This window comes from Nilaparvata lugens, chromosome 3, assembly GCF_014356525.2.
Source record: "Nilaparvata lugens isolate BPH chromosome 3, ASM1435652v1, whole genome shotgun sequence".
Lineage (NCBI taxonomy): Eukaryota > Metazoa > Arthropoda > Insecta > Hemiptera > Delphacidae > Nilaparvata > Nilaparvata lugens.
Window position 1 is genome coordinate 38,296,977 of NC_052506.1, and position 15,199 is coordinate 38,312,175.

General features: G+C 36.0%; 2 protein-coding genes across 10 annotated transcripts in view; both read left to right on the forward strand.

Annotated features, from left to right (window-relative positions):
• LOC111054417 (voltage-dependent L-type calcium channel subunit beta-2) overlaps positions 1-15,199 on the forward strand; it is a 312,670-nt gene that overhangs the window by 92,914 nt on the left and 204,557 nt on the right. The window lies entirely within an intron of this gene.
• Positions 3,931-7,314, forward strand: LOC120350420. The gene is made up of 4 exons (XM_039423735.1): positions 3,931-3,991; positions 5,309-5,465; positions 6,301-6,546; positions 7,139-7,314. Exons 2-4 carry the CDS (start codon positions 5,354-5,356, stop codon positions 7,243-7,245), a joined length of 465 nt encoding a protein of 154 aa, XP_039279669.1. The 5' UTR covers positions 3,931-3,991; positions 5,309-5,353; the 3' UTR covers positions 7,246-7,314.

The following is a 15,199-nucleotide window of genomic DNA, read 5'->3' on the forward strand; positions in this document are numbered from 1 at the left end:
GAATAATCACATTTTCTCGAATTTCGAGCTTATTTTCAATTTTAGGTGAAAATGTTACTAAACATCAGTTGTAGAGATTCTCATGCTCAACCTTTCCACTTGAAATTTTTTGTTTAAATTGTATCTGAAGCCTGATAATTGGGAATCTAAAATCAAACTTTGCATAGATGTGACGGAGCTCCTGAAATTTTTACAGAGATGGGATATGTGGCAGTTGATAGAGCTTATCAATGACTATTCTAGGTATAAATTTGATCAAAATCGTTGGATCCGTTTTTGAGTGAATCGCGAAAACCCCTGTTTTTGACAACATTTTCGCCATTTTAGCCGCCATCTTGGATTGCATTTTGATCGAAATTGTTCGTGTCGGATCCTTATATTGTAAGGACTTCGAGTTCCAAATCTCAAGTCATTCCATTAATAATTGATCACAAAAGATACTTTCTCAAATACACCTTGTGGTGCGTTTTTTAACGGCTTCACATATGTAGGGTGAATCTTGTACTGAATCAATGGTGTAGAGGCTATAAATTTTGTAACTGCGTGCGTGGACGCTGAGTGTACACCAGACTGATTGACTCACTACAAGATTCAATACAATTGTCGGAATCGCGGGAGGCCTAAACGCTCGCTCACCCTTGATTCTTCTAATGACAGATTGTATAATGATGAAATTTTTATAAGTAGTGTAGCGGACGCTAAACACTGAATACGGATACCTTAAAATTATTACCTGTGAAGAATGAGCATACAAAATCATACAGGTCGAGCAAAAATCCCGATGTAGATAATTTACGGGACTGCGTCTCTAATAAGTTCTGAAGGATTAAAATACGGTACTTGGACCAAATATCGTTCAGAATATACTTCGAGAACAGAGTCTTGTCGGGTTTTAAGCTCTATTGTAGGAATTTATATGATCTCTGGCTGCATCTGCTGTACAATTGATGTGTTCGCTCCTAAGTCGAGGTTGGTAACAGATAAAAGCTGATATATGAGCAGGTAAAGAATAAATATCTCGATCTGACCCCACTCGCTACATCCACTTAGACCTGTTCCAATATCCAGCTTAATTCAATTATTTCAATGATCGTATTCGATCGGTTCTTGATGATATAGAACGTATCAGACACAATAGTTGACAGGCTTAAGAAATAATCGAACTCAGAAAACGAATTAACAAAACTGGAATATATTATAATAAAATATATGATCTCACAGTGCAGATTCAGAATATAATTTACAGATTGAAAGTGGTTTAACATTAACAAAAATGATTAGCAATTTTCTTGTACTTGCATGATATCATGCGTGATTCGACAGAATTTTACAATTGATAAAATTTAACAGTTTTGAAAAAATAGTGAAAAATGAATTATAAAATATTTTTAAAATGCTCGGGGTCGTGGTTCTGGCAGCGGAGGATAGCTAATCAACTACAAATTCTTAGAAATTCTATATGAATAAATTCTAGGCTCTTAAATGCTAAAGCGCTTGTCGGCGTGGCCAATAATTTAACGAAGAAAAAATTTATGTTTCTGCACTGTAATATTTTTCGAAGCGTAGATTGGGGCCCCTTTAAACTTATAACTCACGTGAAATTCCTTGGCGGTCGTGGTTTTCTTCTTTAGATCAAAAATCGTTTGATCGGCAGCGGGTCCAGGCTTCGGTTTCAGCACGTGGGGAATTTTAATTTAATATTTCCTTCACCAAATTAATAAGAGATGATTTAACTTTAAACTTTCAAATTTATCGATTGATGAAAATAAATTTACAAATAACAAATAGATTGGCTCAAAATATTGGCTCACAAATAAAACATATAAAATCAAACAAGAATTTTTTTACGAATAGGTCTTGGTAACTTATAAAGAGATCTGAACGGTGAGGATTTCAAAAGGGAAGTGCTGTCTTTTTCTCTAAGCTTCTTGGCTATACCTTTCTTCTGAGAATCTTGATGTAATAATTTGCATGAAAATTTTGCCATTGGTAGAACGATTGTGACGTAGACGTGACGTCAGTGGCAGGCAGTAGAATATAATTCCTTTAATTACAATAATAATTCAATTTATGTAATTCTTAAAACTGCTTAATCTTCTAGACATAGTTCCTCTCATACAATGTACATGTGCTAGCGTATATGATAAGGCAGGTTTGTTGTCTGATAGTAGATTAACATGTGTTGCTTTCAAACGATCACCTTTTTGGTGCTATTTTTATGCACTATGATTGGCTTAGGCTTGCCAAAGAGATTTAATTACCATGTGGTTCAGTTGAAGTAATAATTAATAAATTAGTATTCTTATACAATTTTTATTATGTCTGAGACTGTTATAATTAATTTCTGCAGTTTTTACCAATAATATAATTTCATGCTATGACCTAGTTAGTTACAATAAGACCTGACATATAATATAATTTCTTGAGTAATAAATAATTTCAACAATAATACATACATTTTATTTTTTATTCGAAATTCTTGGTCCTTTATTGATAGTTTTTATAATTTTTAGAAATGATATTATACTTGGCATGAAACCAGCATGACATTTGACAATACTTTGAATCAGTCAGCTGTGTTCGAACTGCTTTAAACATCTGATCGGCAGTAAACAAAGTGTAACCTCAAAATTCAATGAGCAATTCATAAATAATTCGTGCTTTATTTGCAGAATAATTATAATTTTATTGAATAATTTTCTAGAAAATATTCAGTACAGAACGGTACTCTTATCTAATATACAGTTACTGATAAGTAAGCTTTATCGCTCGGTCGCTAACTATTCCTTTAGCAAATTCTTTCATTTTAAAAGGTAATCACAATTTTCTCTCTTCTCATGAGATCTATTTGAAAGATTCATCACACAAAAGCCCCCAGGATATTTTAAATAGGTAATTGGGAGACGAGTCGAAACAATGACTATTTGAAAAATCCGATATTGTGATGAATACACTATTTCATCTCCTTACTTCTACGAAAACTCCACACTTAACACTAAAAACGATATATCGTGCACTTTTGGCTACGAGAAAATAAATAATTGATTGTTCCTTCCATTGGATACAATCGAAATACAATAATTAATGAGGTCTCTTTGGATCCTTCATTAAAACAACTCCACAACTTCCATTCACGGGTGGCTTATGAGCAGACCCATAACTATAACAAATATACAAAATTTCACATATTATCCTCTTAGGATTCAAACAGTATTTGCAACAAATATAGATTTTCATCATTTTTCATGGTTATTACAAGTTTCGACTCTTTGTTCTGGCTTTTACATAAATTGGGTGAGAGTGTGATTTAACTTCGGTGACTTGACAATTGTCTACCGTTTGACTCGAGCAATTCCTTTTTTACGCTTAGTACGTTGTGTACAAACAGGGTTACACTTGAAGTGATTTTTGATTTTTATCAATGCTGGTTACAAATATTATGCTTTCAAGATTATATTTATCAATTTGAATTACAATTCATGATCTTTTGATGCAACAATAATAAATTTCACATTTGAAGGTAAGAATTTCATTTTCTTTTGAGCTTTTTAGAGATACATTCATATGACATAGAACATGCGCATTTCGTGCAATTTAACATAAATATATATTTTTGGTTGCGTTTTTTACTTATAATTTCACATTAAATAATAGGTTACAATAATTAATAACGATATTGCTTTGATTCCATTAAAATTGACTCTATGATCTCGCACACATTGGTTGGTGTGACGAAGAAAATTATCGAACAGGCTTTGACTCTGAATAGATTTTTCTATCGATTCTGTATTTCGAGGTTAGATTTACACATTTTTTCAAATAAACTTTGTTTATTTTCTTTCCTCCTATTCACTACTAACTTCATCTGATTTCTAATTTACAATTATTTTCTGTTGATAATACAATTTTTGTTTTTGTTTTTCAGTTGTGCGGATATAACTAGGCGATTGTTTCTGTGATGACTATGACACGAGGTGGATGGCTTGATCAGGTTGGTAATTCTTAAGTTGTTTTCAGTTTTAATTTCTTGACTTAAAGTTGATTTCAATTTCTTCTTTTGAAGTGAATTGTTGTTTATTAGATGAGTTGAAATTGTTTATTGGTTAGGCTCTTCTGTAGGGTTTTACATTAATTACGTTTTCCCACCAGTGATTATTGGCGTTCTCGGAATCTTGAATCTTGACGGTGTTGTGTTGTGAAACGTCGGTCACTCGATGCGGTCCTGTGTAAAGATGGAAGAATTTTTTGGTTAACTTGCCTAGGGCATCTGAAGATTTATGTGCTTTTACCAGTACTTCATCTCCGACTTCATACTTGAATTTCTTTGTAGCCTTATCATGATATTTTTTCCTTTGTTTTGCGGATTTGTCTAACCTATTTCGAACCAGTTGGTATAAGTTTGGGTTAGGTTTATCAGGATTTGGAAACTTGATTAGGCTCTGAATGAACGATTCGTTTCTTGTGCCAAATATAATTTCGTGGGGAGTGTATCCGGTACTGTCACTTACACAGTTATTTATGCAGTGTTCTAGGAACGGTACATATTTGACCCATTGTTGATGACGGTGACTGCTATATGCCCTCATAAATCTTGAAATCTCTTTCATTCTTCTTTCCACTGGGTTTGCGCTGGGAGTGTATGCTGAGACTCTTGATGTTTTAATGCCGGCTTGTTCTAAAATTTGTTTCCACTTGGCACTGCAAAAATAGGTTGCGTTGTCTGACAATATGCGTTGTGGTTTACCAACTTCATTGGTCCATCTTTCGGTGATGCATCTGGCTAATTTTTCACCAGTGATTTTACCAATAGGGAAGAACATGGTATACTTTGAGAACAAGCATGTTAAAACAAAAATGAAGCGTTTTTGGTGCATAGACTGAGGTAGTGGCCCATAGATGTCAGCTGATATTAATTCAAGTGGTTGTGAGGGCAAGATAGGTATCATTTCTCCTGCTATGTGAAAACGGTTATGCTTTGTTTTTTGACAGATGTCGCAGGCTCTTATTAACTGTGTAACCTTTTTGTTCAACCCTTTGAAGTAACAACACGTTTTCAGGGCATGTATTGTTTTCTTTATGCCAAAATGACCAATTCGTTCATGTGTTTCCAAAATTACGTCCTTTTCCAGGGTATGTGGTATGACTAGATGCCAAAAATCGGAGTTTTTATTAGCCTTATAAAATAAATGGTCGTTGAAGACAGTGTAGCGTTGTAGATACTGGTATTCTTCTGCTGGAGGGTTGGATAACTTGCGAATGAGATCTGTGATTTTGTTGTCCATTGATTGTGCGCTTTTAAATTTTTCAGATGTGAGGAGTTCGGTGTGCAGGAGCGGCGATATATTGAAGGGTAATGGCACTGGTTGATCTTCGGCTACATAGCATTGGAATGTCGTTTCATTGGCATAGGTGTCACTTCCTTCTCTGGACAAGAAATCAGCAGTTTGATTTCGTTTACCTGGCAGGTGAGTGAGTTCTAGATCAAATTCTTGCAACAACAGAAACCATCTAAACAGTCGGTTGTTGGTTAACTTGGCTGTTTTGAAGAAAGTCAGGGCCTTATGGTCTGTGTTAACAAAAATCTTTTGGCCTAACAACAACGTTCTATATTTCTTGCATACTTCGACAATGCTTAGTAGTTCTTTTTCCGTGACTGTGTACTTCTTCTGGGCTGCATTCATAGTCTTGCTAAAAAACGCTATGACTCCTTTTTCTCCTTTCTCATCATATTGAAAAATTTCCGCACCTAAGGCGTAATCCGATGCGTCAACATTTATATGAAAAGGTTGGTTTAGATTTGGATGATTCAATATAACAGCTTTCAAAAAAGCATCCTTCAACTGGTTGAAAATTGCATCTTCCTTGAGCCCCCATGTCCATGGTTTAGAGGATGATAAAACATGACTCAGTTGTGCCGTATAATGAGACATCTGTTTGTTAAAGCGACAATAGAATTGTAGGAAACCAATAAAACGTTGAAGCTGTTTACGACTTGATGGAGATGGAAAGTTTTTTATAGCTGCTAATTTGTCAATGTCCTGCATGATACCTTTATCAGTTATGATGTGCCCGAGGTATTTAACTTTCTTGGCAAAAAATTCACATTTTGATAACTTTAATTTCATACCACATTTTATTAGTCTACCGAATACTACATCAAGGTGTTGAATATGCTCTGCCACACTCTGTGATGAAATAATTGCATCATCAACGTAAAGAGCGCAAAAATCTGAAATGTCTTCACCAATTGATTGTCTTAGGCAGCGTATAAATATAGCCATTGCGTTTCTGATCCCAAAGGCAAGTCGGGTGAACCTGAGATTTCGGCCGTTGAAGAGGAAGGACAGGTAATCTCGAGATTCTTCTGCCACTTGTACCTGCCAGTATCCGGCGCTGAGGTCGACGGTGGAGTATATGGTCTTGCCATGGAACGTCTGCAACACCTGATCGATCTGGGCGGGAGCTTCACGGTCGTCGTCGAGAATCATGTTCAGCTGGCGGGCGTCGAGACAGAGTCGGGTGGAGCCGTCCTTCTTCGAAACGCAGGTAATAGGCAAACTATAATGCGATGTGGATGGTTCGATAATGCCTAGTCTTTCCATCCTATCTATTTCGGCAGCTGCTGCTTGACGGTGCGCAAAAGGGATGGGATAAGATTTTCTATAATACGACTCATGTGGTTTGACCTCTAATTTGCACTGAAAATGATTTGCCAATCCCGGCTGTTCTGAAAATACTGCACGATTTTTTATGAACATTTCTTTCATGGATTGTTTGATTGCGAGCCCCCATTCAGAATTGTTATCAATTTCATTCAGTAACTTTTCCATCAGAATGTCGGTATCATCTGGTGTTTCATTTTCCAAGCTGTAGTCATCTACTGAATCATGACTCATCATCTCACTCTCTTCACTTTCTCTGTATTGCACCTTGTATTCTCTTTCAGGAATGTAGTCTTCAACCATGTGATATCTCACTACTCTTACATCTCCCGCATTGGCCTTTAATATTATCTGAGTATTGATACTAGTCCGGTTGCTATTGTCGATTAATTGCAGTTCGAGATTTTTGAAATTTATGTTTGAGTTATAATGGGCTAAGAAATCAGCACCAATAATAATGTGTGGTCCATTTGCAGGCAATACCAGGAAGGAGTATGGGAAGCACTTTCCTTCGACTTGGATCTCCAGGAGGCATTGTTTAGATATTCGGAGGCGACGTCCTGGTGTGACACCTGATAGGTAGGTTGAGGTTAATGGTAATGTGGCTATTTCTGTTATGTTTTTCAGGCGGGAATATGAGTCATTCTGGATTAGACTGACCTGTGATCCAGTATCTATGAGAGCTTTGAATTGTAGACTGGCTATTTGTATGGTTATATAGGTTTGAAAATGTTCATGTATTTCTTGAATGCTGGAGTTTTCTTCTTCTAGCAAGGTTTCTCTGATGTTATTATATAGCGCGGCAAGGCATGTAGATTCTTTTCCTGTGTCTGGATTGGTGAGGTTGTTCAGATTTTCCATTCTATTCATTTTTGCAGGTTGAGTAGGCTTAAACCGTATAGAGCGGCAACGACGGTAGATTCCTCTGAGTTTCGGTTGTTTGCCTTGGACTATTTCGACTGGTGGGTGTAACGGGTCAGTATTTTTAATTGGCGGTTGTTCTTCTGCTAATTGATTATCGTTTCTCTCCGTGTGTAAACAGGTGATGGGCGACTGTGGCGGGTGATTTCCATATAGTCAGATTTTCTGCGGCATTGAGGACCCTTGTGTTTTCTCGGCCATATCCGATTTTCTTCCCTGGTTTTCGTTGGGCGTCGTTTGATGCTGATTCGCGCTCGCATTTCCCATCCGGTTATAGTTGTTGTTCCTGCTATGCGCGGCGTTGTTGGAGTATGGGTTACGGTGTTGGTTTATGCGGTCTCGTCCGTCATGATAGTATGCGTTTCTCCGGTTTGTATCAGACTGCTTGTTGTGGTTCTGGAAATTCCTCCTACTTTCTGGTTGGTTTTCTTTATTTAGTCGCTGTTGAAAATTTGTGTTGCGGTCCTGGTTATTGGCAGAATTAAAGGGACGACGGACATTAGAAAAAGAAGGAGTATTTTGTTGGGGTTGGTGATCTTGATGCGGATGCTCTTGTCGCACAGTGAAGTTGTAATCTTCGCGATGCACTGCTTGGATTTCATGGAGATGATTTTCCAGTTCTTTGATGGTCTTAACATGACTAGTCGCTAGTGCCATCTGTACGGGGTAAGGCAGCTTCCAGATAATGATCTGAGTAAGTGCTAACTCGGCAAAAGGTGTATCCAGTTGTGAATTTTGGTATCTGATGTTTGATACGAAGGCGGTGCATGTCTGGCCATTTCGAGGTGAATATTTGCAAGATACGATGTCAGATAGTATAACTTGCTGTCGATCTTGTCCCCAATATTGCTCTAGGAAGGCATCTATGAATTCGGATAAACTATTAAATTTGGCGGCGCGTCTGTGAAGGAAAAGTAAGGGTTCTCCGGACAACAGAGTGAATAATTTGAATTTCCATATGGGCCAGGGTGTGGGGGTAAGCTCTTGAACAGATCTCAGTTGTTCGATGAAGGGTTTTGGGGGCATAGACGCTGAGGTGTCATCAAAATGTCCCAGGTTTTGAAAAATTGTGGTGGTGTTGTACGACTCTGAGGGCGATGACAGTTCTAGGTTGGCCCGAGAGTGACTTATGCGGGTTTCCATCTGAGTGATGTGGGTATCCGTCTGCTCAAATCTTTTCCAGACCTCGGCATCGGCACTCTTCCTTTGCTCGGCGGCAGTGTCACATCGTCTATGCAGGTCGCTGTATTGTATAGTCAAGCTGTCCACCTGAGAGCTGATAGTAGTTTGCTTTTCACTCAGGGTGCTAACATGGCTCTTCAAATTTGTTATATTGGTCGTAACCGGTTCAAATTGCCCTTCGACTCGCCGTATAATGTCCTCGTGTTCATTTTGACACGTAGAGATATGTTCATTTACTTTGGCCTGCACGCTTTGTGTTATCTGCTCTCCTGCTTTGATGCAATGCTGTTTGGCCTGATCAACTACTTTCTCTTTCAGAGTATCCATCTCTACACGTATGTGTTCTTTCAAGGTGACCTCGGCGTTGATTACCTTCGTATGCATATCCTGGGATATCTGATCCAATCGGTTATTTGTTTCCACAATGGATTCATCCAGACGCTCAGTTAATTTTTTGATGGTATTATCTGTGTCACGGAATGCTCCGTCCATTCGCTGACTCAACTTCGCCAAACCCTGTTCATTTACCTTCTTTACTTCTTGAACTTCCCTTTTCAATTCTTCCTTTGTTTGGTCGCTTTTTTCATTTAAGTTGTTTATTGCTTCCTTTGTTTGTTTGTTGTCTTCTTTTAATTCTTCTTTTGTTGATTTGTTGTCTTCCTTTATCTGTTTGCTTTTTTCATTTAGATTGTTTATTGCTTCTTTTGTTTGGTCGCTTTTTTCATTTAGATTGTTTATTTCTGCATTTGTTTTATTTATTGCTTCATTGGTTTTCCTTATTTCTTTCAGGATGAGGGTCCAGTCAATGGCGGGAACGGGTGCATGGTTAACGGTTAACCGCTGGTTCTTTATCCGAGCAACGGTGCGAGAAATGGGAGTTCCTGTTTCTGGGGCGTCGTCGTCCGTATGCTCTCCCGATGTTTCATCCTCCGGCTCTTGGGCGGCCAACGGATCTTCCACTAGAATGCAGCTCTCCTCCACCTGCGTCGACGACAAGTCATCCAGTATATGTGGATGGAAATTGGCGGATGCGGTGGCAGATGCGGATGGCGGCGAACAATCGGGTGAGATGTCTTCGGTGTCCGACAGACTTGGATTGACCTGGTCGTTCCTGCCATGGTTGCGGAAAATAACGCGACGAAAAGGTGTAGTGAATAAAAAACGTGAAAGTGTTGATGTGATATACAAAATAATTGGTAAGAAATCCAATAGAAATTGTTATAGCGTCGTAGTGAGTGAAATACAGAAAAAGTGGTTTAGCAATGTGTTCAGTGATAAAATGAATCAAGTTAGCAATATCGTTAACATAAAAATGACAAGAACATACAGGATACACAATGGACACTTATGCGGTAATACAGGTACGCCTCTTATAAATTATTATTATTATTATTATTATTATTATTATTATTATAAATATTTTACTCTTATAATTTCTTGCTGCAATTCTATATATAGGGCTAGTATTCTTTGCAAAATTTTATATAAAAGCAGCAGTGTTCTGTTTGAATTATTCCGCAATATATCCGTGATTTAATTTTACTTCCCTCTTTATGCTTTAAAAAATTTTTTAAAATGTAGATAACTTCAATCCTCTTTTCCGTAAAATTTTATAAATTATTTCAATATAGACCTAATATTCATAAAATAATATGACTTTTCTTATACCTATGACTTATGATATGACCAATCTTCGAATAACACAATACCATGATAAAATTCTGAGTTCGATTTTTCCTCTAAAAATTCATCAATCGATAAATTTCTTTTCTGTTCAAAAATTGGGTATGGTACGTCTTGTTATTTTATATAACAGTGAACAGTTAATATTAAATTTGAAGAAATTCACAACCATGAATTTTTCAAAAAATTTTCCCGTTGTCAGCGCTATAGTATACTGAGCAACTAAATAATCCTTGTAGTCGATTATCCACCTCTTCAATGCCTATCACAGTTGGGCGCCAAATCATGTGAAGCGTTTTTTAACGGCTTCACATATGTAGGGTGAATCTTGTACTAAATCAACGGTGTTGAGGTTATAAATTTTGTAATTGCGTGCGTGGACGCTGAGTGTACACCAGACTGATTGATTCACTACAAGATTCAATACAATTGTCGGAATCGCGGGAGGCCTAAACGCTCGCTCACCCTTGATTCTTCTAATGACAGATTGTATAGTGATGAAATTTTTATAAACAGTGTAGCGATCGCTAAACACTGAATACGGATACCTTAAAATTATTACCTGTGAAGAATGAGCATACAAAATCATACAGGTCGAGCAAAAATCCCGATGTAGATAATTTACGGGACTGCGTCTCTAATAAGTTCCGAAGATTAAGATAGGTACAAGGACCAGATATCGTTCGAATATATTTCGAGAACAGAGTCTTGTCGGGTTTTAAGCTCTATTGTAGGAAATTATATGATCTCTGGCTGCATCTGCTGTACATTGATGTTTTCGCTCCTAAGTCGAGGTTGGTAACAGATAAAAGCTGATATATGAGCAGGTAAGGACAAAGAATAATATCTCGATCTGACCCCACTCGCTACATCCACTTAGACCTGTTCCAATATCCAGCTTAATTCAATTATTCCAATGATCGTATTCGATCGGTTCTTGATGATATAGAACGTATCAGACACAATAATTGACAGGCTTAAGAAATAATCGAACTCAGAAAACGAATTAACAAAACTGGAATATATTATAATAAAATATGATCTCACAGTGCAGATTCAGAATATAATTTACAGATTGAAAGTGGTTAACATTAACAAAAATGATTAGCAATTTTCTTGTACTTGCATGATATCATGCGTGATTCGACAGAATTTTACAATTGATAAAATTTAACAGTTTTGAAAAAATAGTGAAAAATGAATTATAAAATATTTTTAAAATGCTCGGGGTCGTGGTTCTGGCAGCGGAGGATAGCTAATCAACTACAAATTCTTAGAAATTCTATATGAATAAATTCTAGGCTCTTAAATGCTAAAGCGCTTGTCGGCGTGGCCAATAATTTAACGAAGAAAAATTTATGTTTTCTGCACTGTAATATTTTCGAAGCGTAGATTGGGGCCCCTTTAAACTTATAACTCACGTGAAATTCCTTGGCGGTCGTGGTTTTCTTCTTTAGATCAAAATCGTTTGGTCGGCAGCAATCCAGGCTTCGGTTTCAGCACGTGGGGAATTTTAATTTAATATTTCCTTCACCAAATTAATTAAGGGATGATTTAACTTTAAACTTTTAATTTATCGATTGATGAAAATAAATTTACAAATAACAAATAGATTGGCCTAAAATATTGGCTCACAAATAAAACATATAAAATCGAACAAGAATTTTTTACGAATAGGTCTTGGTAACTATAAAGAGATCTGAACGGTGAGGATTTCAAAAGGGAAGTGCTGTCTTTTTCTCTAAGCTTCTTGGCTAGACCTTTCTTCTGAAAATCTCGATGTAATAATTTGCATGAAAATTTGCCATTGGTAGAACGATTGTGACGTAGACATGACGTCAGTGGCAAGCAGTAGAATATAATTCCTCTAATTACAATAATAATTCAATTTATGTAATTCTTAAAACTGCTTAATCTTCTAGACATAGTTCCTCTCATACAATGTACATGTGCTAGCGTATATGATAAGGCAGGTTTGTTGTCTGATAGTAGATTAACATGTGTTGCTTTCAAACGATCACCTTTTTGGTGCTATTTTTATGCACTATGATTGGCTTAGGCTTGCCAAAGAGATTTAATTACCATGTGGTTCAGTTGAAGTAATAATTAATAAATTATATTCTTATACAATTTTTATTATGTCTGAGACTGTTATAATTAATTTCTGCAGTTTTTACCAATAATATAATTTCATGCTATGACCTAGTTAGTTACAATAAGACTTGACATTATAATATAATTTCTTAAGTAATAAATAATTTCAACGATAATACATACATTTTATTTTTTATTCGAAATTCTTGGTCCTTTATTGATAGTTTTTTAATTTTTAGAAATGATATTATACCTTGCGTGAAACTGGCGTGACATTTGACAATACTTTGAATCAGTCAGCTGTGTTCAGGCTGCTTTAAACATCTGATCGGCAGTAAACAAAGTGTAACCTCAAAATTCAATGAGCAATTCATAAATAATTCGTGCTTTATTTGCAGAATAATTATAATTTTATTGAATAATTTTCTAGAAAATATTCAGTACAGAACGGTACTCTTATCTAATATACAGTTACTGATAAGTAAGCTTTATCGCTCGGTCGCTAACTATTCCTTTAGCAAATTCTTTCATTTTAAAAGGTAATCACAATTTTCTCTCTTCTCATGAGATCTATTTGAAAGATTCATCACAATATCTATTTAGGCTACTTGTTGTTTATTATGTATACCTAGCAACTATATCCAAGCTCATTGCAGCTTCTAGTGAGCTGTAAGTGAACACTGACTGAACAGTGACTGAACAGTGACTGAACAGTGACTGAACAGTGACCGGACAGTGACTGAATACTATTGGATGCTGTACTGCAAAATATAACTGGGAAAATATATCCCTTGTGATACAATGATTTGATTACACTCTAGAATTCATATCTGAAAGCATACATGCTACCCAGGGGATATCTTATTACTGTTTGGATATTCAAGCTCCTTGTAATTATTCTATAGGATGCTCACTTTTTCTTTCATTACTAGATGTGGGTGAAGAGGATTTGAGGAATAAAGATCAGCAATTCATTTTTTTTTAAGGTTAGGTTTGGTCTTAGGTGACCTTGAGGTTAGGTTTGGTCGTCTTGGGTGACCTTGAGGTTAGTTTGGTCAACTTGGTGACCTGAGGTTAAGGGCGGTGAAGAGTCACCATTTTAATGGACGTTTTTTGAGTCACCATTTTAAAGGACGGTTTTTTGGTATTCTACTCTTAAGGTCCTTACACGATAAGGATCCGACACAAACAATTTAGATCAAATGCAATTCAGATGGCGGCTAAATGGCAAAAATGTTGTCAAAAACAGGGTTTTTCGCGATTTTCTCGAAAATGGCTTCAATAATTTTGATCAATTCATACCTGAAATAGTCATGATAAGCTATATCAACTGCCACAAGTCCCATATCTGTAAAAGTTTCAGGAGCTCCGCCCCATCTATGCAAAGTTTGATTTTAGATTCTTAATATCAAGCTTCAATAGAATAAACAAAAAATGTTGTGTAATAGATTGAGCATGAGAATCTCTACAATCAATTTCAGTAACATTTTCACCTAAAATTAACAATAACTCGAAAATCGAGAAAATTTATCCAATTGCAAACTATTGGCAACTGTTGATTCTATTAATGATTCACTATGAAGAGATAGCAGACCTCGTGTGTATCCAGCGTTATTGTCCTGTCACCAGCTGGCTCAGATCTTTGTTTATAAGTAGACTTGAGATGCGCGGGAACACCAGCGTCAGGTGATCAGTTTTTCCATAATGGCAAGGAAAGTTGTGTTAGTGCGCCACACCAGATTTTTATAAACTGAATTGAAAATTGGTAACAGGACCAAAACCAAACTCTGTATTTCCATTACTTAGAAAACAGATATTATAGTAAATTATTATATTATATAAATTTATTTATTCACTAGTCTACTTATATATTTATTTCATTGATTACTTTCCGTTTGGTGCTACATTTATTTACATAAAAATTGAAAAATCAACTAGGTACCCTTTCTACATTTTTTTTTATTTTCTCACAAAAATTATGAAAATAATTTGAAAGGATACTTTGATTTTCAATTATTTTTATCTGTTTTAGTGTAGCCTATGAAAGTTCTAGATAATGTTTCACACTTTCAAGAGCAGAAATCTCGAAAACTAATGAATATGTCACAGAACTTGCTGAACATAACTTATAGGAAATTTATCAAGCGTCATTTTTGAATGGTTAGTCAAGTCGGTGAAAAGCATTCTTTCCAAGATAGTAAAAAATGTAAGCAAGAAATACAAAAATGCAAAAAATCATAGAATAATCCTTGAAGATTGAGTATTTGCTTGAGAATTACCAGTATGTACTGTCCAATTGTCATATACAGATTGAATCTGAAATCATGACCCTGAAGTTCAAAGGTTAGAGGTGAAGAATGTTGGAGTAGGTACTTGGACTCCATACAATAAACCATTTTTTTCAAATAATCTACTGAATTCTATAAAAATAATTATATAGGTCTATAATTATGAAAATAGGCTACTTAAGATAATTTAATCCAATAATCCGATCTGATCTTGTATTACTATTTTAATTCCGCATTGATGGAATATTGAGGCTATGAATAATTTCAAACCAAGCTTACAAAAAAATGACAAATTAGGCTGCTTCGCATACGCTGCGGCTAGGCGAGAGTTAGTAATATTCTTCTTCTTCTTCTTCTTTCTTCTTCTTC